The following is a 24,270-nucleotide window of genomic DNA, read 5'->3' as shown; positions in this document are numbered from 1 at the left end:
ATCTTTTATTACTTCTTTCAAGACACATTAATCAGTGGGTTTGCATTTTTATGCTATGATAAACTAATGGCTGCCAGTGTAATGAGCTCATCCATGAGCTGTGCTGGAAAGAATAAGTGCAATCATGGGGAAAAATGCTAAAGTTTAAATCCTGGCTCAAATATGTACTGAGGAATATTATGTTGGTATCCAGTCATACTAATTAGGTTATTGCTGTGTTCAAAGCAAAAGCAGAAATATTTAAGTGCTTTGGGGAATCAAAAGTGAGAATGTAAAATATTTTTTTACATAGCTTGATCTGTCTTCACTTTATGGACTTTGTAGTTATAGGCAGAGTGCTGCTAAGTTTCTTACCCATATTTTGAGTTTCTGAGTTTGAAATGAGAGAACATCTGTAAAGGAAGGGATCATTTCAGCTTTTCTTTGGATGACATGGATCACTTCCATGTCATTTACCTCAGAAAGATCATGAAAATTCACTTCAGCAGCTGGAGTTCAGACAGGGAGTTCCAAGAAAGAACCACGTTGTTGAACGCTGAGATGAGGATGCAGAAACACCACTGGGGCTGGTTGGCTCTCTGCTCAAAGTCCAGGGTGCCCAATTCCACTGGGAAGTGTTGCTGTGGGAGGTGAAACCAGCTGAGCACTCTCATGGTGGTCCCTTTAGGAGATGTCTCAAGTCTCCTTTTTGTGTATTGTGGAATTTCCCCTGACAAATGGGACCATGACACTTAGGACAGAAGTGTAGGAAGATGAAGGGCTCATTAATCATCTCTACCTCACTGAAGCAGAGACACCATGAGAAATAGAGGAAAGAAGGAGCCATTAGTTCAGCCTGACTTTGGAGCTGTAATTGGAAAAAACAGCCCATACAGAAAAGTTTTGTTGTTTAATGAGATCTCATTACTGAAAGTTAATGTGCAGAAGAGATGGTTAGTTTTGCCCCCTGGCTGCTGTGGAGTGACTGCTGCAGCCTAACCCAGAGAGGAGCCCAATGTTCTTCAGGGCTGTCCAGGCTAGGGCAGTTCAGGTCAGGGTGGGCTGCAGTGCTTTGGTGGTGATTTGGTAGCAGAAAAGTTTCTGTGGCTTTTCCATGAGCAGCTGTTTCCATCTCAAGCTGCAGTAGCTGGAGTCCTGGAAGAACTGGATGGACCCACCAGCTACACAGCCTCCTGCTTTGGTTGTCTTCATGTCAGGCTCTGCTCAGGTTTCTGCAGCCTCTGAGTGATATCCAAAGAAAATTAAGGTTGGAGGCTGAGCACTGAAAGTGAGATGATACCAAAATCCACTCATTACTGGAAGCCAGTGCATTAATTTAGCTCTGCTGTGCAATAACATTTACAACACTCTGCAGCCTCTCCTTGCTGCCTTTTTATCTCATTCCATTCAGGTTGTCTTCTTCCCTCCTGCTTTTCACCATGAAGTAGTTCTTGCCTCATTTCTTTTTCAGTCAGGGGAACTCTGTTCTGGTTGTGTTTCTGGTCTCCAGCAACACAGATCAGCCTGGAGTAGAAGTCACAGCAGAAAAGCTTGGTTGACAGCTGAGCACTTGGCCTGCGTCGTGCTCAGTGCCCACGAAATCTGTAGTAAATTTATCTTCCAAGTTCAATAACTCTTAACTGACATGAGCAAGCTCATTGTCCAGCCTGGGGAATAACCAGTGCCAGACAGCAAGTGTTCTTTTTGCCCAGTTTCCAGCCATCAGAACTTCTGAGTGAAACATCAGTGAGAATGTTCGTAACTTTGTTGAGCTTTAGATGAGAGGAGAAAACAGCCTTTGTAGAAAAAGTGTTGGAGAAGCATATTTTAGTGCCTTCTGCTGTGTCTGTAGAAGGGAAATATCAGTTCAGAGAAATCATTTGAAGAGGCTGAATAGTAATCAGTGGTTCTGTTTTCCTTATGAAGTATTTTGTGGTTGCATATTTCATCAGGGAGATTTGCATATTTTATCAGTGAGCTCATGTGTAGACTCCACATTTTCCCCTGTTTTGCCTTGTTACAGTTACACATCTGAACTTTTCTATGAAGGCAAATTGATGGCAAGTGGAAAGCAGCCAGCACACAAAGATTTCTACCCTTTGACTTTCTTCACAGCACGTGGAGAAGATGTGCAAGAAAAAAATAGTACAGCTTTTTACAATAATGCAGAGGTAACTCTTCTTTGCTTTTACTGTTGATTGTTTTTTTAAAGCTCCACTTCCCCAAATTTACTGGTTTATGCTCAGTGTGGGTGGAAGACATAAATTGTCCTCTACTAGGAGAGTGGAACATGGAGTTTGCTAAACATGATGTAATGAAAATTGCAATTGTAGTAAACATTTCCACTAATTTACCTTCTTTTTTTTTCTCTGCAAATTATAAGCTGCATCTCATTCTCCCAGGCTCATTCTTCAGGAGAGAAGATTTGTCTTTCCTGATAATTTATGTGACATTCTGATAGATGTATCTTAGCAACTGAGAGTAACTGCAATTTGAAGTAAAACTTAGATTTCTTTGACTGTTGTAGAAATGTTCCCACTCAGATAAGAGTCCTCAGGAGTAACATTTCACATTTCCTTTAATATGTTTAGGATCAGTGTCTAAATGATAATGTGCAGATGAGATTCTTTTAGGTGAGAATTTATTCTCTATCTGTTTGTTTCACGTAGATTTATTGGTATTCTTCAAAAATTACTTTCATTCTCATTCCTTCCCTTGTGTTTAGAAGAACCAAACAACCCAAGCCCACAAAAACAAACACATGCAGCAGCACCCACCTCCCACCTTCTGCCTTGATAATGCTTTTCATAGTGGAAGATGCCTTTTTCCAGTCACCTCCAGTTAGGGAGAGAGGGAAAATCAAAGAAATAGCAGTGATTTTCATAAGCTTAGGAGGAATTTCTGGGTAGTGCTTGTTATGAACACTGCAGAACTGCCTGCTTCCCCTTGTTGATCATGGTGGGGTTCCTCTGCTGCACAATTTGAAACCTGTTTGTTGTTGTTGTGCTGCACTTGTTAAACATTCTTTGCTGCAGTAAAATATCTTCTGAAATAAGAAGCTCCAGTGACTTCTGGACACCTGACTGCTTTCATTAATCTACTTGGATTGCTTTGCCATTTAAAACAAAGTTGTAAAGGACCTAAAAATATCTTCAGTGGCCAAGTAACTGTCTGAAAACTGTGAGTCATTAATGGCCACAGGCAGAAATGAAGGACAACGGCTCCTTAAACACCAGCAGGAAGAACTGGAATTAGATGATGAGGGAGATTTTTTCTGTTTGACCCTTAATGGATGTTTGCATTGGGGCATCTTGTGGTTCATTGATGCCTATATTAAGAATTATTCTGGGAAATGCACTTTCCCTTGTTGGTCTTCATTTTAAAATTTCCCTGTGTGGTAATAATTCTATATACATACCTAGAAGCTATATCCTTTCAGAGAATCTTGCCAAAATACCTACAATAGATCCTTATTTTTGTGCTATGGTTTTTATAGATATCAAAGTTTATTCTAATAGCTTTTGTCAGCAGAGCTGGCTTTTAAATGCAAGGATTGATGTCACAAAAACATTCAGGACTTGCTTAAAAACACTCCCATATTTTCACTATCCTCTGAAATTGCCAAAAATAAACTATTTGTGACTTTTTAAGGATTAACAGATTTTTTTTTTCTTCTTTAAAAGGCTGAGCCTGCATTTGAGATGCTGTAGGAAAACAGCACCATGAATTATCGTGCTTTAAATAGCTGGAGAAATATTTATTGAATGTAAATTAAAAAAAAAAACAAAAAAGAAAAGGAGTCACAAACCTTCTGTAAGGTTCCTCAGAAATGCCTTGTGCAGTGCAGTACCTCTGGTGTGTTGAAATGAGCTGCTCTGGCAGGAGGTTACTTGGAGGCTGTCTCCTCACAGGGGGAGGTTTTCAGGTGTTAGTACACATTAGTCTTCTCAGGTAGCACATTTCATAATATTTCACAGAGAGGAACTAGCAGTTGATGAATTATCTGAAACTCCCAATGGTATCCTTTGGAATGGGAGATCATTGTGCTCTCCTCTACGGATGCTGTGTCTAGAGTTATCAGACATGATAAGATGACATATATCAAATACAGAATACAAATTAAATTACAGCAATTTGGGCAGTACATTTACTTACAGAAATAAGTTGAAGTATGGCAAGAAAGGTCTAAGTGAACTTGACATTTTTGTAAGAACCTAAAAATTAAAATTAGGATTAATAATGTAATTTTGAAGTTTGTAATTTTAACTGAGAAAACTTAATTCAAGCTAAAAAAGGGTGCTGTATAGTGAATACATTGTTTTACTCCAGGATACTTTAGAGCATCCCTGTAGGATGCAGTAGTATCATTGCTTGTGCAACACTGTGTCATGTCCGTGTCTCAAAGCCTTAAAGCTCAAATTCCCTTTCCATATCAAAGAGCGCTGCTCAGTGGGACACAACTTTTAAGAATCCTGCCTTTTTCCCCAGGTGTTTGAAGTGGTGGAGCGTGTGGAGGAGCTGAGGAGGAAGTGGCCAGTGGCCTGGGGCAAGCTGGACGATGGCAGCATCGGGGTGGTGACCCCGTACGCGGACCAGGTGTTCCGCATCCGCGCCGAGCTGCGCAAGAAGCGCCTGTCCGACGTCAGCGTGGAGAGGGTGCTCAACGTGCAGGGTGAGCACTGGGCTGGCCGAGGGGAAATGTGTCTGCTGCTATCATAGCTTCATAAAATTACCCTGGAGCTTGCTAAAATTGCCCTAAAGCCGTGGGAGCAAAAGGAGAGCTGTGGTGCAGATGTTGCTCCAGCACTGACTATCAGCTCCCTGGATGTGAGGTGTGAGATTGATCTCATTTATCTCAGTGGATGTGAGACTTATCTTTTCTCAAAAAGATATCTTTATCTTTTCTCAGAAAAGATTGCCTTGCTTAAAAAATAAATTGAGTGAAAATTGTGGAAACCAATAGGATTTTAACAGAATTTTAATGTTTATAACAAACTGATAGGTTTTAGAGTTCCAAATACAAATGGAACAGAGCTTTAGCCTCAAAATGTTTTACTGATTATCTTTTCCATCTGTGGAATCTTTACTGATTTCTTTTCCATCTGTGGAATAAACTGCAAGGAGTCTAAAAATTTAGGTGTTTCTTCCTGAAATCACATTGATAACAAGGATTTTGTGTAGGCATAGCCTGTTGCTAGGTTGCACTTCTAGTCAGTAATAAACAAAGGCAGATGATAAAGTAACTGAGTGACAGTGAGTGGTTTGCTCTGTTTTTTCATGGTGGATATTAATGCATTTGAGAAATTTAAAAATATGAATCAAGAATGTCCAGAATTTATTTTTAAGGTAGAATAAATAAATTCAAGATTTGTTATTGACTCATAGGCAATACTGTAAAGATAATTACCATTTCAGAAAGTTCAGGAGTGATTAATATCAGGGTGAAAAAGTAAGTGTTTTAAAGAGGAAATATTCTTGTAATGGAATATGCTATTTATAGTGCATCTTTTAAAATTTTTAAATCTTATTATTCTTGCATAAAGCTCTTCATGCGAAGGGTAGCTATGAGTTCAGAACATCTAGGTGTGAAATCTGGCTGGCAAGGGCAGTGGTCTGGCCATGGTAGCAGCAGAAATAGCAACAATTATCTCAGAGATGTTTTTTGTTTCATTTTAGGAAAACAGTTCAGAGTTTTGTTCCTCAGCACAGTACGAACACGGCACACATGCAAACATAAGCAAACTCCAATTAAAAGGAAAGAGCAGTTACTGGAGGATTCAACAGAAGACTTGGATTATGGTTTTCTGTCTAATTACAAACTTCTCAACACTGCCATTACAAGAGCACAATCCTTAGTAGCTGTGGTTGGAGATCCTATTGCTTTATGTTCCATTGGAAGATGCAGGTACTTTCTCTATGTTCCTTGCTTAATCAGGGCTAAGGGTACTGGAAAATGGGTTTATTTGATGGATTTAGGAAAGTGAGGGCTGTCATCATGTGTAACAGGGAAAAATGTGAGATACCTACACCTGGCCATGGACAAATTGTCCTTTCATATATTTACAATTGCTCAGATTTTCACTTAACAATTGAACATGCTTAATTTTACTTTCTAATAGGGGTTTTTGTATACCCATTACAATTTTATATACAAATAAAGGTAATGCATAATTTGGAGTTTAAAATTGTGATTTGAATATTGTGGCAGTCATAGGATGGTAGAAGACTTGAAAAACATTATTTATGTTTTGATAGGTCTTCATGACACTAGGAACAAACTCGTTAAGATTTGAGTAGATTTACATTTTATAGACCTAAATGAAGAAATGTGAAAAATGCTGAGATATGTAAACACTTAATGATATGTTAAAGGTTCCAACTTCTTGTTCTTCAAAGGGTTTTTTTCGATGGAGGAGCTGAAATTTTGAGATGATCAGAGATAAACCCTGCAGCTTATTCTCCAAGAGAGGAAACAGTGCACTGACTACATTATTAAAATAAAGCTAAAAATACATGTTAGTTGTTATATCTATGTTGTGTTCTACTTTCCTGAGCAATGCTTCTGCTGCTGTGCTGAAAAGGGATGTGATTTTCAAAGATTACAGTTGAAAAAGCCAAATGGAATTCAAACCTTTGTTTACTGTATCTATGAAATATAACCTGAATTTCACCACTTCCCTGCTGGGGCCATGTCAGGAATGTCTGTACAAGAATGCAGGGATCTGCTTTAAATGGCTTCTAACATCTTACTGACAGAGAAATAATTGTGGGTTTAATTCACTTTTCCCTTACCTGGTTGAGTTTTTTAGGCAAGGGGTGGTTTATGTAATGAGCTGATGAGAAGGAGCCTCTGTGCCTCCCAAGTGCTCCTTCAAAGTATTTGAAATAGGGTGTGCAAAAACTTAATAAAATAAAAATATAGGCTGTCAGCATGGTAAATAAATTACAGTGCTGGCAGTTAAGGATTTGGTTTGCATTTTGAAGACCAGCAGCTGTTTATAGATGTAGAGCTGCTCCAAATTATAAAACTGAAAGATAATTAAGAAACAAGGAGCACTGGAACTTTATTAAGATGTATCTCGAGCTTTCCCTTTAATACACCATTGTCTTGTTTCACTGAATAATTGAACATTCACTCTTTGAAAATAGTGCTGGAGGGGCTCAGGGAGGCTGCTGGGAAGATGGTTCTTTTTTAGTCCAACAGGAGTAGAGAAGTCTGAAAGAAGTGACATTTCGTTAGGAAAACCAGACCTCAAAAAAGTTTAGAGTGTACTTGAATTTTATAAATATTCTAATACCTGTCAAAATGAGTCAAGACTGTAATGATAGTTGTAGAGAGCTTTGTGAAGTATGCCCAGGGTAATCATTACATTCCTGTGTGCTCCAGCTGGACTAGACAGAGCTGTTTTGGCAGACACCCCTTTTAAACTCCCGAGCACACTCAGAGGCAGCAGGGTTTTATTCTCTGTTCTTACACCCCAGAACAAGTGTTCCATGTGTAGAGAGACTGCTTGGGGCATTCTCAGCATTCTCAGCAAAAGTGGATGGGTCTCAGTGGATTTGGGGTACTTGGCAGTAGGTTTGTGACTGAATTGATTAATCAGAGGGAATTCCATCATTAAAGCATCCCGGTGATGCATTGAATTTTGGTTTTTAATTCTCATTTAAACCCTTGCAAGATCTATTTGCCTTAGAGCAAAATGCAGAAAAAGGGCCAACTTGCAGCCTGAATTTTAAAAGAGCATTTCTTGCCTCTATGAAATCACCACAGAAATGGGCTTTTAGGGAAAACAATTCTGAATTCTTAAAAACATCACTAGCATCACAGCATTCTTGCAAGACAGACATTTGTTCTTTCTCACAAAGTCAGCTACTCAGCAAAATGTGACACTGCTGGTACAATTAGTCTGCTGCAATCCCTCATTTTGCAGGTTTTGGGGAAAGAACAGAGCTTGCTGATAGGCCAGACCTTATTACTGAAGGGTGAACAAGCAGGAGTTATAGTCAAGCACACCTTTACCCTTGATATTTTTGAAAGAGACAGCTCAGTCAGGTTTGTTGGGTTTTTTTTAAAGTGACATCTTCAGACCTTATTAAATAACTTTTAAGCTTCAGTAACTTCACCCAAAAAGTTCCTTTGAGGTTAAAAAAAAAATCATAAGTGTAAAATTTTGTGTAGACCCTGCTATGGATGTTAACAAAAAAAAGACTTTTCTTTTATATAGCAGTAGAAAGATATATTATGAGAAAGCAGAAGACAGGGAGGAATGTTCTTTTATTACATGGTTTGAAAAACCCCTTCATCCTCCAAAAAGTTGGAAACAGAATTTTCATAGACAAGTTATGCATCATCTGATGGTTGTTTTCCTAGCTCAAAAATACTTCTGTATGTACAGAAAAATCTGACACGCACTAAAGTTCATGCTTTTGTTTGTTTTCCACTAGAGGATCTCAAAGAATCTCTAGAAACTCCCCAAAATATTAATTTTCACATGCTTCTGAAGTGTTTCACAAGAGTGGTTTTGAGGGCATATCTGAAAACCCTTTGTATTTTTTTTTTGTTAGCTTTGGTATTTGTTACACTGAAGGATCTGCCTAAATTCAGAGAATGTTCTTGACATCTTCTGGGACTGAGAATCTGTGTAATTCCTGTCACTATTTGAGCTTCAGTAAATGCCTTAAATCATACATTCCAGAATTTTAAGCATGGAGTTGGCTGGTTTTGGTTTTCTAGGAAAAAGTTCTGAGTTGGAGCTGTCCATGGCATTAATACCAAACGTGGTACCCAGCCAGGGCTGTGACTGATGCCCATGGACAGAGCTGTGTGTGTGCATTTGGAGTGCCTGGGGAGCTCTGCACTGTGCTCTGGGGCTCAGCTGCAGGGAGCAGGCTCAGGGGGGATGGACTGGTGTGTAAAATCAGCACACACAAACAATAAAAGTGTCCCACGGTTACGTTCAATCTGTTTTCATTTTAGTAACAGCCACCGAGCTTTCCTCACTGTCTGTAAAAATCATTTCCATAGGAAATTCTGGGAGAGGTTCATTGCCCTGTGCCACGAGAATGAAAGTCTTCATGGCATCACGTTTGAGCAGATCAAGGCTCAGCTGGAAGCTCTGGAGTTAAAGAAAACCTACGTGTTGAACCCCCTGGCCCCCGAGTTCATCCCCCGCGCGCTGCGGCACCAGCACTCGGCCAACCCCAGCAAACAGCAGCAGTCACCTCCAAAGGTACAGACTTCTGGGGATGCCCTCTGTCAGCAGCCGGGAGGGAATCTGCAGAAATAACATGAAAGGTTTATGGAACAAGCTGTTTGTTTTAAAATTGCATCAGTGCAATCAGATATGAATGCAAATTCCAGAGGGATCCTCAGCTCTAGGCTTGTGTTATCATAAAGTTTTTAGCAATATAGCTTGGGGTTCTCCAAGCCTTGTTTCCTTACTGCAGCACACCTTGGCTCACTCTGGCCTGTTCATTGGCAGTTTTGCAGTGACCCTGGAGCACTTCAGCCCTGGAAACTCAGGATTTAGAGATAAACCAGATTAAACCCTCTGAGCAAGAGCCAGTCCCTGTCCCAAGCTGTGCTCTGACTGTATCCCAAGAAACAACAGGTTGATACAGACAGTGGCAAGGAGTAAAAGAAGCCAACAAAATAGTAGCCAAAAGGGATTTGGTTTGGTCTAAAAATCACATTTAAAATTCAAGAACTTAAGTTATGTAAGATAATTTTTGATGTAATTAAAAATATGTTGTAAACTGGTTTATTGCATAGATTAGCTCAGTGATAATGTCCTTCAGAAGACCAGATTTCATTAGCATCAAGAGGACAGAAAGATAAAATTACCTCTGAGTGGTAATTTCATCAGCTCTTTTTATAAAAGCAGGTGAAGAAGTGATGAAAATACATAACTTCCCTAGGATGATAAAGAACAACACTAAATTTTAGAGCTTTCTTGGAGGGTGATATATTAGTAATGAATTCTGTTTTAATAATTCTTTGTAGTTTATATCAAAATCATTTGGGTTGTAATTTAATTAAATTGTGTTTAGAGATGGAACTGAAATGCAGGTTGTCAGCTTTGTGATGAACTCAGTGTACAGGAAGGAAGAACTGCACATATTTCCCATAGCTTTGCATTTTTGTTCCAGGCTGTATCATTGAAATGAAATTTTTGTGACAGGTTTTTTTAATACAAAGAGGAAAGCCTTCCCTTTGGCAGTCCTTCCCAAAAGGGAGCTTGTAAGGGAGAACATTTGGTTTCTTCATCAAGATGCATGCATTACTTTCTGAAACAAACACCAGATTTCTAAAGCTTCTAGTCATGTGTCAAAACACTGGGCCTACAGAAAACCAGAAATTACAAAATTGTCTTTAAAAGCCACTGCTGCACTCTCATTTATCATGAGCTCTTCAGTCTTTTCCTTAATAATAGAATGTCATTATTAATACTTTTAGTTTCCTAAATGAAAAGAAAAAAGTACTTGAAAAAGCAGGTATAGTACATTTAGAAAAAAAAGGGGAGTGAGTGTTGGGGAAAGTGAGAGTCTTGTAAGTAGACAGCTCTGTTTATTTTGCCTTAGTTTGTTGGTAAACTAAGCCCTTGTGCTGTTCCAACTGCCAACACTCTATTTTCATCTTAAGATCTGAAGTGTTTGAACCACCTGTATCACAATTCTAAATAAAATTTTCCCTCTGAATGCCACTGATAGGTAGTAAGTGTGTGCAGTAACACCACAGGTAATAATCAAATACTCTGAGAATACAGCTGGGATCAGGGATGCATTTCCCTTTGCTCAAGTTTTAAATGCAGATGGTTGGTTTTGCTTATTTTAGACATTCTAAGCACAGTATTTAACATTAAAAATGAAGGATTAAAACCTAGTGCTGGTAGTAAAATTTTGTAGCAAAAAAAAAAGAACAGTTTTCAGTCGTGTTTTGTGGTGAGTTTATGGACATTGTTCAAGTCAGGGCTTGTCTTTCACATATGCTGAAAAGTGCTTTTGTACAAGCAGCACTTCTTATTCAGCAGAATTGCTCCTGGATTCATGCAGGGGCATTAAAAACCTCTTTGCTGTTTAGATTTTAAAGAAGGGAAAATGTTTGAGTCTTGTCTGAGAGGCCAGCAGGCAGCATGGAGCTGTGAGTGCCTTGTGCCCTGTGTCTGTGGCTTGGCCAGGCATGGCAGTGGAAGGAGGGCTGGAGCTGCATGGGGACAGCCTCTATTGAAGGTGATGATGTGGAAGGGGAAAGTTTCCAGAATTCAGAGTTTCCCTTGGGGTAGTTCACATACAGCAAATGAAGCTCTGAGTTTACAACTTTCCTACCTCCCACTTGCTGTCTGCCAGCTTTGGTCTGGGTTCAGGCACTTGAAGCAGGGTGCAGCATCACCCCAGAGATTTCCTGCAGTCAGGGAGGATCACAGGTCAGGATGAATCTCTGGAGAACTCTCTCCACTCCTGTTTGTTGACTGAAGGGGGATCCAAGGAATGACAAGGCTGTTAACTGCCTGCACTCACCTAAATCTTGGTCTGGGCTTCCTCTGAGAGCCTTTATGTAATAGGGATTTTTATATTCCAAAAGTGGAGCCAGTTTTAGAGGAAACTGGGTGTATTTGTGCTCCAGTGTTGTCAGTCACCATCAGTTCTAGGGTAGGTTTGGGTATCCTGGGATGGGTGGGGACATGAACCTTGGTGTGAAAATCTTTGAGAAATGACAACAATTGAGTTTCATAAGAGACTGTTATGAAATAGTAAAGCCTTCAAAACTGTGAGGAGAAAAAGAAAAAGGAAAGGCAGCAGCTCCTTTTGCCAACTTCCTGGTGGCCCCAGTTGACTTTTATTTACCAATCTGATCCTGGGACATACTGAAGCTCCCAGGGAGCAGGACAGCTCCTCTTACAAACTTAGGTCATTATTTTCTTACAAACTTATGTAAGTACATGGTATTGCAGTTTGAAAAATATGGCACCTATAAAATCCAGGTCTGACAGGTCAGAGCAGAGCTTTGTCAGACCTCTGCACCTGCTGCTTGCCTCTGACATTGTAACAGATACAGAAATGCTCTTTGCTGGCCATGAGTGATTAAGGCTGCAGCTCCTCCACGTTTTCAGACTGAATCTTTCTCTGCTTGAATAAACAGGCTTCCTTTGTTTAAGTGCTGCAATGAAAAGCAATTATTATTTTATTTTTCCATAATTCATTTTTCAAATGAGAGGAAAATTTGGAGACCAGTTCTTTAATCTGGTTTATGCATGAGTCAACATTGTCAAACAACCTGTCTTTGTAGCCTGACTAATTTGCTCAGAGTGCTGGAAAACTGCCTAGACTTATCTCCTGGGCAAGAAAAGTTTTGCAGCATCAAAGCGTTTCTAGATTTATTTTAAATTTCTGAACGTACTTAGGTCCAGATTAAGTAAAGTATTTCTGTGCTGCAAAGGACTTGAGAGCATGCTGGCAATGGAATATGTGCTCACAGTTTATGAATATTAACTAATTAGTTGATGCTGCAAACTCATGAGAAAATAGAAGGGATAACTCAGGTCTGTTAAAATCCTTTTCTAATGTTTCACCAAGGAAGGACAGTTTCCCCCAGCACTGGGCTTCTTTCCTCTCCTCTGCTGCCCTTTTGGGGAGCAGTCACAGAGGAGCCCCAGCCCAGAAGCTGATAAATGAGATGGGGCAGGGAGGCAATGTTTCATGGGGCTGGGTGAGCACCTGAGTAAAACTGGGGGCAGCTCCTTTGCCTTCAGCATTCTTGAGCTGGAACCTGGAGCAGAAAATGGATTTTGCTTCCACTGAAGCTGCCATGGCAGAGGAGTGCTAAGGTTACATGGGTCCTGGGTGCTGCTCCTGAAAGAGGTGGGACAGTGGGAAATGTCCCACATCTTTCAGGAGCAGCACCCAGCACCCATGTAACCCTCATTACTCCTCTGCCATGGCAGCTTCAGTGGAAAATGGTGAGAAAAGAAACTCAAAATATCTGCTATAACTCTCTTTGCATCTGAAAACAGGCCTTGGAGAGGGTTTTCCCAGAGGGAGTTGTAATGACCTGCTGGTTAATTGAATTAGTGGTGTTTTATGTCCAGCTTTGTGAATTCATAGGCAGGTGGTGGAACTGGATGGTTGAATGTGTAGGAATAAACTGTTGGGCTGACTCCATTCAAACTCTGTTTTATATTTGATTATCATGTTCACTTGAAATAAAAAGCTTTGGTTTGTGTAAGAATGCAAAGATCACTATTATTGGTGTTTTTCCTTTAAAGGGCAAGGTGCATCATCATAACCAGAATGACCATTTCCCACCTGATGGAATTGGTGAGTGCCTCTGCAGTTCCTGGGGAATTCCTGAGCCCACTGAAGCTGACAGTAGTGTGACCTGCATTGAGAATCTGGTCTCTTCTCTGTTTGAAAGCCATTTACTTGTTGTTTGCATGTGGGAATCAGATCATAGACTGTTAAGTGGACATTTGATATTTCTGAGGCTCACCCTTTATATGTGTTGTGTGCACTTGTTTTAAAGTTTTAACACAAACACAGTTGTTGGCTTCTAAAAAAAATAGCTGTGTTTGAAATTCATCATGTACAGCCCTGTACCAGGGTATTTGCACTAGAAGGGTGTGGACATTATTTTGCATGCACTGCTTTCTGAGGTACTTTGAAGTTAAATTGTGCTGTCATACATCCAGATATTACTGATCATACCTTTGCAAGGTAGCATGCAACAGCTGAATAATTTTGTTATTAATTTGGAAGAGCATTAGTTTGGAGCTTGTCTTCCCTGCCAAAGGAAGGAGGGTTATTTTAGTTTTTGATGCAGTGTTTAACAGCTGCTCTGACTGTCAGCCTATTTAATTGGTTTGGGGCATTCTTTCATTAATGCACTTACCAGCTACCTGTTTCTCTGTATCTCAACTCGTGTTTTCTGCCTCTTCAAATTTTGCAAATGGAATACAGGATTTCATTAATGCTTTCTCTTGGTGTATCAGACCTGTGCTGTTAGAGAGTTGCACACTTACTTTGTCAAGATAGATACTGTTAGGATGAAAAACCAAAGAAATGGTCATCTTCATGTTCTTTTTGTGTGTATAAATCTTCTTTTTTTGGTATGTATATATCTTTTATTTTTATCTTTATTTTCAGTTCAGCCCAATCCTTCTGTTCTAATTGGAAATCCTATCCGAGCATATACTCCTCCCCCTCCTCCTCTGGGACCTCACCCCAATCTGGGGAAATCTCCAAGTCCTGTTCAAAGGATAGATCCACACACTGGGACAAGTATTCTATATGTACCTGCTGTCTATGGAGGAAATATGGTCATGTCTGTGCCTTTGCCTGTAAGAATTCATTTTCTGTTTCTCCCCCCTTCCCACCTCAGTTATTGTGTGCACATAAATCTATGGCAAAATCAGATCGTGAATTTCTTGCAGCTTTTTTCAGCACTCCCAAATCTCTGGGCTTTGCTGGCTTTAGGAGTGGCAGTGCAGAGGACAAGCAGAAAATAAAGACCTGAAAGCTTTGCTCCCCCAAATAACTCCAGGCACGCTAAAAGCAATTTCATGTTCATGTAATTTGTGTGTTTTAGGCACACCACTGGAATCTGTCTCATCTGACTTGAGACACCTGCCTCTGAATTATTTGCCTGGTTCAGTTCTTAATCATTGGAGAGACCTCAGTGATTCACACCAAGTTTGTTTCTCTCCATTGGCATCACACAGCCTAAATTACAAGTTTTGGATGTCTGCAGTGCAAGGTGTCTGAAGTGAAGTGATAAGAAAAATAAGCATAATGGGTTGTTTTTCCCTTCCAGAACCTCATAGTGAACCAGTTTCCTCTCCAATCCCTTCCCTTAATGACATTTGGGAACAGAATGAAGATCTCTAAGCAGGTCTTTTAGGCTACATTTATGCATGGGATTTTGGATTACAAATAAAACTGTCCCACCAAAATTTGCACACATTAAAAAAGCAGTCTCTGCTTTATTTTTACCCTTCACAGTCAACATATTCCAGGAGGAAAATGCAAGGAAAGAACAAAGGCTGCAGAAGCTTGTGGAGTAACATGTCTGTGTTGTACACAGCTCCTGAGGACCGTGGCAAGGATGTGGAACCCACACATGCAGATGTGTTTAATTCCATTCATATTGCTAAATGTTGGAATACAGCTAATTTGGTTTTTTCCAATAATTCTGAGTCCTCTGTTGTAATTTGGGTTATGGATGCTGAACAGGGGACTTGCTATATTTTCAGTTTTGTGTCTTAGATCAGCTGGCAGCTGTAAATTGGTTTTCTTTGCTAGGCCAAGGAATTTTCCTTTTTCCAAGCTTACTAGAAATCTGCATTTGATTGATAAATTTAAATGCAATGAGAAGGCCAGCAGCTGTATCTTTGTCATGCTTGCTCACATTATATTAATATCAAACCAAGGTAATTTAAAAACTCTGTCTTATTGTTCCAAGGTTAATATATTTTTTATGTCTTTCCAATGAAAAGAAATGTAATAAAAACAAGTATTTTGAACTCACCTTCCCTGAGGATGGATTTTTAAATAATTAAGTGGGAAGACTGAGGTACTAATGAGACTGCTACTTTTGAAAAGAAGCTTGGAGGTGATTTGGGGTTGTACAGATGCAATAGTAGCCTAAAGCTGAAGTTCAAAGTGCACATTTCAAGGGCAAATAGTAATTTAAAAAAAGAATTGGATGAAAGTTGTTACACTTGAAAGAAGCAGGGACTGAAGTAAAATGTGTTTATGTTGGTGGAAGATAAAATGATGTCTTTGTTTAATGCAGTTTCCATGGCCAAGGTAAAAGCTGGAGGAGGTGTCTGCTGCCATCACTAAAGGATACTTTGACAGCCTCAGTGTTGGGGATGACTCCCTGCACTCTCCTCTTGTTCATAGGTTCCCTTCTTTTAATAAATTCCCTAAAGGATGAGTTTGAACTCATTTGATGCAGAGCTGCCTTCCTTAGCATTCCTTTTAGGAATAAGCTTGAAGCCATTGTAAAAAATCCTGACGTTGTAGCTGCTTTCAGGAGGTGGATTTTGCTTTGACCCTGCAGTACACATGTCCTGTAGCACAGACACTTTGGAGTGGGATTCCCTGTGGGCACTCTCTGGATTCCACCAATGGTCCTGGGAGCTTCGCTGAGTGTCCTGTGGGTGGCCCAGAATCCCAGCACTGGGTGCTGCAAGGTCCCAGCACTGGGTGCTGCTGCTCCTCACCTCTGAGGCTCCTGTCTTTGTCCCCTCTGAGCCACAGTACAATGTCTTGTAGCTACGAGGGGAAAGGGCTTTGGATTTGCTTGAACTTCACCCATTTCTATTTAATAGAGAAGGGTTTAATCTGAAGTTTATTAAACTATAATTTGTCCATCAGTCTTTTCTCTCTGAACTTAGAAAGCACTGGAACAAGAGTGGGTTTTGATAGAAAAATTTTTGCCCAAGGTTCTCCTCAAAAATCTGTGCCCTTGTTTTGCCTGCCCTTAGAGCTCTCCCCTCCCAGCACCAGCTGTAGTTGTGTGTGTAAGTGTGTCAGGTCATCTAATGCTTGAAAAACTCTTGTCACTGACCTAATATCAGCATGCTTGTTATCACTGCCTTTCATTTAATGTACCTTAACAGATCACATCTCTCTCTTTTTTTTAAATTTTCATTTAAATTTAAATTTTAATTTTAATTTCAATTTTAATTTTAATGTTTGTTTACCACACAGGTACCATGGACGGGGTATCAGGGTAGGTTTGCAGTCGACCCTCGCCTCATTACTCACCAAGCAGCCATGGCATATAACATGAACCTGTTACAGGCACACGGGCGAGGGTCCCCGATCCCCTACGGCCTGGGCCACCACTCCCCCGTTAGCATAGGACAGCAGCAGCTCCCACACCAGGACAAGGAGCAGCACGAACAAACTCGAAATGGTCAGTGCTGGGGATGGCTCTGCAAGCTGCTCTGCTCGGGGGGGAGTTTCTGCTTGAAATGGGATTGTGGAAAGGATTTTCTTCCTCCATCCTTTCTGTCCTTCGTCCTTTCCTCCCTAATCAAGGGATCCACAGATGGGGGAAATAACCTGGGATTTGCCATTACAAATAACTGGGATGTTGTGAGAGCTGGGAAGGGCTGTTGAGGGTGTAATTGTTCCATTTCCCTTCCACAGTACTGCTGATGTTATTTGCAATTAAGCTGGGAGAACTACTTAGTGGTTATTAATGAACAAAGTGTAGGGATTAAAGGGAAAGTGTTATTTAGGTAGATGATACTAAATGTCTGTGGTGCTGTAAATGCCTTACTAGTAAGTCAATTTTCTTGTGTTTGAGGGAAAAAAAATCCCCAAAAAATAATTTTCCTATGGAAACGAAATAATTTTGTAAATATTTTTAGGTAAAAGTGAAAACACTGCTGGACCTGAAATCAATAAAATTCGAACACCTGAGAAGAAACCTCTGGAATCCAAGCAGGTGGGTTTCTCTTGTCTGGGTACCTGGTTGGGTTCATTTGTTTATTTTTTGGGTGTTTGGGTATTTTTGTTTGTTTGTTATTTCATACTCTCTCTTAACGAACTTAATCATTACGTTTAGTCATTCATTCATTTAGTCAAACCGAAATGTCTTTATTTCAATTTTTAAATGCAAATTCTCAAAACCTTTTACTCTCCTCCTGCAGGTTGATTTAGAAGCAACCCCTCAGCAGAGAAGCCCAGAGTCCCGTTCCAGTGTGGGTTACCCCAATGCTAAATTCCATCGCAAAGACAACCCCACCCCCAGGCAGCTGAACCTGCACCTGACCCCGCCCCAGTCCCAGTTCGCAGTTCCCAGCCGCCACTTCCAGCACCTCTCCCAGATCCCGAGGCAGCCCTACCCTCTGCAGCAGCAGCAGCAGCAGCAAAACCTCTTAAGCCAACAGCAAAATCACTTGCCTGAACAACCCAACCAAATGCCACCCCAGCAGAGCCAGGTAGTTCAGCAGCATAATCACTTGAATCAGCAGCCTCCACCACCTTCGCAGCTTTCCCCTGCTTTCCAGGCAGGCCCCAGCCAGTCCTTTTTTAATAATCCCATTCCCCACCGACCACATTCTCCTGCTGTAGATGCTGTGATTTCAGAGCAACACCCCCCACCTCTGTTACAAGAAGTCAGTAATCCTTTGAGGCCTATTGCACAGCACAACCCAGTTCTGCCAACCCACTTGAACAACTTCATTGAAGAGAATCCATCAGGAATGCCCTTAGGGGACACTTTAGGTAGGTGACTTTTCTTTATTTAAATTCAGAGTGTGCAATTATAACTACATTGAAGTGAATATGAAGGAGGTATTTACCTTTTTCAGGCATATTGCTCTGAATTGGGTCATTGTTGGGTTAGTTTCCATAAGTAATGTCATTGAGCATAATTTGCTGCTTGAGGCATGTTTGAATATTCAGCACTTTATTAGAAGATTCATGTTTATATGATTTTCCATATGATTTAAATAACCAGGTTATGCACTGCAATGCAGTTAGTGTATAATAGACCCTGGAATAAACTGTATAAAAAGTATTCTTTCTTTTTTTTTTTTTCTGACATAAAAATCTTTAAAAAGGGGCATTAGATAAATTTTTTTTTTAAAACTATTTTTATAGATCGTATGCATGGAAATGTAGCTTTGGAAACAATAAGGCAGCAACAACAAGCCAGGTTACAGCAATGGAATGAACATAATGCCTATCTCAGTCAAGGCACTATTCCATATCAACACCATCACCATCCTCATCTACCACATCTTCCTCAGCAACCAATTGGATTACATCAACAGCAGCAAGTTAGGGCAAACTGGAAACTTGCCAGTAATACAGAAGATGAAACAGAGGCAACATATTCAAGGTATTTGTTTACTGAGTCATCAGAGCTTGTGTAAAATTGAGCAGTGGGCACCTATCTGTAACACTGTGATCAAGTGCAAAGCACTTAAAGGTATTGCTTTTTGCTGCTGTTATTATGAAGGTTAAAATAGTTGGCAGGCTGACTTACAACTATGCTTTTATTATGTGTTATGCTTTATTCTGTTAGTATATTGGGTAGTAAAGCTGTAGTGGAAAAATATTTTTATGGAGCTTTTCAGTGCGGTATTTATGGAATGAGGAATGGATAGAGAGTAACAACCTTGTGTTTTTATGAAAGAGGTGTCTGAGTGTAGTTAAGGCCTATTTAAGTTGTAAATTCTTCAATTTGTAGTCGCAGTCTGAGATTTGTGTTCTTAAAAAGAAACAAAACAGCCCCTCCCTAAACACTGTTCCCCAGTGAAACCTGAACTTTTCTTCCTTTTCAAAAAGCCTTTGCTTTAAAAGCAGATTTAAAAAAAAATGCTTGTATTTGAGATGGAGCTTTAGGGGGCAAGAAAGGAAGCTGTTGAACATCAACAGAAAAATGGTTCCAGTGGTCATCAACTTTAATCATGTATATTGTAAAGGCTGGATTTTTAAATTGCCTCTGTTTACTGTCATCTCCCACTATGCTTTCTTTTCCATCTGGTTTGTTATAGCCATGGTAAAGCATCTAAATGACCTCTTAGCTGACTTTTTGAAGTGCTGAATTGAATTGACCTTTTGAAGAAGTTTAGAAATATATTGTGCAAGTGAGAGGAGTCCCTGATTGTTCTGGCTTTTACCTTGAAAGGGGTTAAAATTGTCTTTAACTATGTGAACTTTTTACTTTGTGTAGTAAAGCAGGAAATCCTTACCTTTAGTTGTCTCTTAAAAGATAACAAAAAATTGATTCTTCTGACTGGAAAGGAAATCTCAAGAGTTATTAAAACTTTGAGATGATTCAGGTGGGTATTTCATCCAATTAATCCTCTTGTGCCTAATTTCTGATTGCTCAGTCGCATCCTTTGAAGTTAGGGTCAGCAAGTGCAAAGATGAGAATATTTAAATTCAGTGTTCTGTTCTCTGAGTTTTCTGCACCTCAAAAAGAGCGAGATTTCAGCAAAACTTCTTTTTTTTTTTTTTTCCTCTTTCCCTGCTGCATTTCTTGTGTTGGTGCAGATTCCAGGACTTGCTCCGGGAGCTGTCGCACCGCGATCCCAGCGAGAGCCGGGACGGCGCCGAAATGCCGCCCCCCCAGTCGAGACTGTTGCAATACAGACAAGTGCAGCCCCGGAGCCCACCAGCACTCCCTTCTCCTTCCTGCAACTCCAACCACTTCCCCAACTTCACTGAGAACAGCAGAGACATTGAACTGCCCACTAACCCAGCATTTCAGCAGCATTTACCCCAAATGTACAACCCCCCTTTCTCAATGCCATCCGAACACATAACCCCGTCTCCCTTGAAATACCTGCAACCTGATGGGTCCTGGACTTATGCTAACCTGCAGCAGAATCACCTCCTGGGGCAGGGCTTTCACTATGGAATACCTCCACTGCCCCACAGGTCGCAGCAAAGCCCTTTTATACAAATCCAGAACCATCAGCACGCAGTCGGTCAGGAGCCATTTCATCCACTCGCATCTCGAGCAGTTTCTGCTTCTTCGCTCCACAGCTTAGAAGAGGTGGGTGTTCTGTCTGCCCTGCACTTGTCCTGTCCTTGTAATATCAAATCGTGTTGTGAAGTGGTCAGGAATGCAAAACACCTCACACATCAAAAGCTCACAGTGGGAATTTCTGTGAGGTGGAATCGTTCTCTGCCTCTCTGCTGTTCTCCCTGAGCAGATCCATGGTTCTTGTTGCTGTAGGTGTAACGTTTTCTCTGCTCACTGGGAAGCCTTGGCTTTTGGAACGTTACTCTGGGTTTTTATGCAGTCATTGCTCTGTGTCTGTGTGTCATTTATCTGCAGTGAAAAATCAAACACAGCCCAGGTGGAAGCTCTGGACAGTCAGCTGGGATCACCCAGCCAGTTGACTCAGTGTTGAGCTGTGAATGTGCTTGAGTTCCCTCTCATACGAGACCAGAGCTGTAGGGTTGTTCCAACATGGTCCAGAACCTGATTTCATAATCCCACCCTGCCTGCATTAATTTATTACAAAGCCATTCTGTATACTTTGAGGGCCGTCTGTTGGGAATCAGAGACATCCAGCTGTGCTGCCTGAGGCTGGCTCCAGCACACCCTGCCACACACAGCTGGCTCTGTCCCTGTCCATCTTCTCTTGTCCTGGGCTCTGAGGGGGTGTGCCAGCACACACAGCTAGGACAGGTCATGTTTGGAACAGGAGGTTTTAATCCCTCTTGGAATCTGGGGTGCTGAGGAGTGTATGATGTGCAAACACAGAGTATCCTGGAGCCAGGTTGCATTCCAGGAATGTGAGAATTAATATTCTCACTGAGTGCATGTAATCCAATATTTGTACATAAGTGGCTTGTTCTGTGATGCATTTCTGTTAAGGTTTTTACAGAAGCTGGGGTGGGAGCCTTGCTCATCGCTGTTTCACACAATACATACTTAATTTGTTTATCAACTTCTGAAAACAGAAAATATTTAGTTTATGAGCCTGAGAAAAATAACTAAAATTGAATTTCAGTGCATTTTACAAATTTCTGTCTTACACAGATCCAGAGAGGTTAATGGAGTCCTCAGGCCCAGCCAGAGCTGTAGTAAGGTTTGAGTTTATAGACATTTAGAAATTTGCTGTCTCACTCCATTAAGTCATACCACCTTGTATAAAATCTAATACTTTGTGACAACAGTTAATGCTGTCAGTACAGCGGGATGTAGGAACAATGGCTTTTCAGCAGTAATAAACCAATAAATATTCCTATAGAGCTTGTGACAGTTCCTGCTATCTGAAGACAAATAGAGTGAGCCTTTATGTAATTAGTGCAAATTCAGTTTAGTTCTTATTTCTTCTTCCTTTCAAAATATGTGACAGAAATGCCAAATGCAGTAAAAGTGTTACAAGACAGGGACTTACTTACAAACTTTCCCAAACTGCTTCTTCAGCTGGTAGGTAGGACTGAAAGCACAGAGAAATCAAAATGGGGTTTTAGGTGTGTTTTTGACAGACAAGGCACTTGTCAGGGCAGATTTCTTGACTTTTGGTATCCTTACTAAACTGTTTCCTCAATCACTATTTAGAAAGCTGTTAATTGACTTGGTACTTGAAAGCTTTTGCATGTGTTTAGTCAAACCAGATTTGAACTGCACATCAAAGGGAATACTGGAGTTATTCTGTATGGTTCTGTACTTGCAAGTGTCCAAAGCTTTGATAAATTCCTGATTGCTTACCAAAATAGCCCTTTTAAACTCAATGAATGTATACTTTTTGGGTTGATTTGGGCAGTAATTTATGAAATTTTGGTTTTTTTGTTTGTTTGTTTTGTTGTTGAAGAATTTCCTTAGGGGAGTCAGGATATCCAAGTGTTGATCCCTTAATTGTGGCAACAGAAATAAGATATATAATAAGAAGTTTCCTTTCATGCACTTTTTTCTCCTGTCTATTTTTTATAGATGATACAGTAACAATAGCTGGATTCTGCAAGCAAGTTGTTTGATGTTTCTTTAGCTAATTTCTTGTGATGTTTCATTAAGATTTTTTTTCCCCTTTACCAAGTCTTGATTTACCTCTATGACTTTTCTGTTATTGGTGCTCTTGTTAGTCAGTGCAGATGGGTGTAAATACTGTATTTATGGTTAAAAATAAACTGTAATACAGGAGACTTGCTTTGAATCTTGAGAAAGCTTAGAGGGCCCTTAAATCTGAACTCTTGAAGCCCACAGGTTAATTGATGGAGCTCCTGCCCTTTACATCTGCATGATCTACAGGGTTTATGCAAGCAAGTAATTTCTGTGGTTTCAGATAAAATTCTCTGCATTATTTCTCCTGAGGGCACTTGCTTCTCCAGAGCATTTGTTTTGTATGTACAAAATCCAGTATATAAATGTATCCTGCTTACCCAGATCCTGGTGTACAAGTCACTAATTTATCCTTTGCAAAAGGAAAAGCCATTTTTTTCCTGACTGCATTGTAAGAACATTTTTTTCTTGCTCTTCTGTGTTTCTGTGCTTCCTTTGCTTCATCTGTAAATGCTGGGTATCTTCCTCCTCACTGTGTGATCCAACACCCACGTAGGAGTGTGAGATATAAAGGTTGATAAGAATTAAGAAATCCCAGTTGATGTTCTTTGCACTTCCTTTAAAATTCTCTATTTTGTGTGATCAAAATATGTTATCAGTGACTGCAGTATGCAACATATAACTTGAAATGTGTTAGTATTTTGGAAATGCAAAGAACTAGGGGGTTTTTGGTAAGGCATTTCAGGGGAAGTATTGAATGGGAAAATGGTGCTTGATACATGCAGTTGAATCAAAAGAGCAAAAGGCTATTTTATGGTTTGTTTTTATTTCTTTTGTTCACAGTATGAACCAAGAGGACCAGGCAGGCCGTTGTACCAAAGAAGAATTTCCTCTAGTTCAGTCCAGGCTTGTTCTGAAGAATTAAGCACTCCTCAAGACAGTCTTGGTCAGTGTAAAGAGCTTCAGGACCACAGTAACCAGTCATCATTCAACTACTCCTCCCCTGAGCTGTGGGTGAACTCCTCCTCCTCTGCCCCGTACCCAAACATTCCATGCAACGGAGCCAGCAGAGCCGTTCCGCCCCGGGAGCTGCTAGGTGGGTACAGCTCAGCTGCTTCCTTCCCACAGCCAATCCAAGCAAAGGCTTTTGAATTATTTGTTGTTTCAGTTGTTATAGGTTTGCTTGGAATAATCCCATTTCTTGGTGACATCCTGCTCTTCAGCTAAAGAAGCATTGCTGCTTCTTAGGCTTCTCCAAAAGCTCCACTAAACCCAGAAAGTCTCTTACAGTGGCTTCAAGTGCAGCTGAATTTGTGCTGGAGGGAGCTAAGGTGACTGGTAGGATTTATTTGCAAGATAGATTGATTGTTTCCAGAATCAGTGATATTTTGTGTTGGTATTACAGTCTGAGGGAGCAACACATAAACTGAATTAGTGCTCTCAGCGTTTCTCTAGTAAATTCTGGTACTTCATCAAAGGAGTGACGAGTTTAAATTCTCCCTCACCGTGGAAGAATCTCAGTGGAATGTGGCTTCCCTGGTGGTAGCAGCAGTGCTGATTGATTGAGCAGACAGAAACTAAATTAACTTTTCAGAGATGAAAAAAAAGCTGCAAGGAGAGAGCTGGAGCAGTTCTTCTGTTTTCCGTGTTTCTTGTGTTTATGAAAAACAATATTACCAGGATAGTACAGTTTCTTCACTGTGATTTTGCTTTAAGAATCTCTAGTGGTAATTTAAAAACAAAATGAATAAAAATGCAAACAGTATTCCAGTGTGGATATTAAAACCACTTAATAATGTGGAAAAATATTT

At 40.3% G+C, this 24,270-nt stretch overlaps 1 protein-coding gene across 1 annotated transcript in view; it reads left to right on the top strand.

Moving 5' to 3' along the window:
* The window catches only part of HELZ (helicase with zinc finger), an 87,751-nt gene that overhangs the window by 58,481 nt on the left and 5,000 nt on the right, over positions 1-24,270 (top strand). The window contains exons 19-30 of the mRNA XM_066565864.1: positions 2,003-2,150; positions 4,468-4,651; positions 5,656-5,884; positions 9,005-9,209; positions 13,242-13,293; positions 14,119-14,312; positions 16,690-16,897; positions 17,358-17,434; positions 17,640-18,216; positions 18,595-18,835; positions 19,996-20,500; positions 23,303-23,555. Of these exons, the coding sequence (XP_066421961.1) occupies positions 2,003-2,150; positions 4,468-4,651; positions 5,656-5,884; positions 9,005-9,209; positions 13,242-13,293; positions 14,119-14,312; positions 16,690-16,897; positions 17,358-17,434; positions 17,640-18,216; positions 18,595-18,835; positions 19,996-20,500; positions 23,303-23,555 (2,873 nt within the window). The remainder of the gene's footprint in view (positions 1-2,002; positions 2,151-4,467; positions 4,652-5,655; positions 5,885-9,004; positions 9,210-13,241; positions 13,294-14,118; positions 14,313-16,689; positions 16,898-17,357; positions 17,435-17,639; positions 18,217-18,594; positions 18,836-19,995; positions 20,501-23,302; positions 23,556-24,270) is intronic.

This window comes from Molothrus aeneus, chromosome 26 (assembly GCF_037042795.1).
Source record: "Molothrus aeneus isolate 106 chromosome 26, BPBGC_Maene_1.0, whole genome shotgun sequence".
NCBI lineage: Eukaryota > Metazoa > Chordata > Aves > Passeriformes > Icteridae > Molothrus > Molothrus aeneus.
Note: the sequence above shows the minus strand (reverse complement) of the source record. Positions and strands in the feature narration are given on the sequence as shown.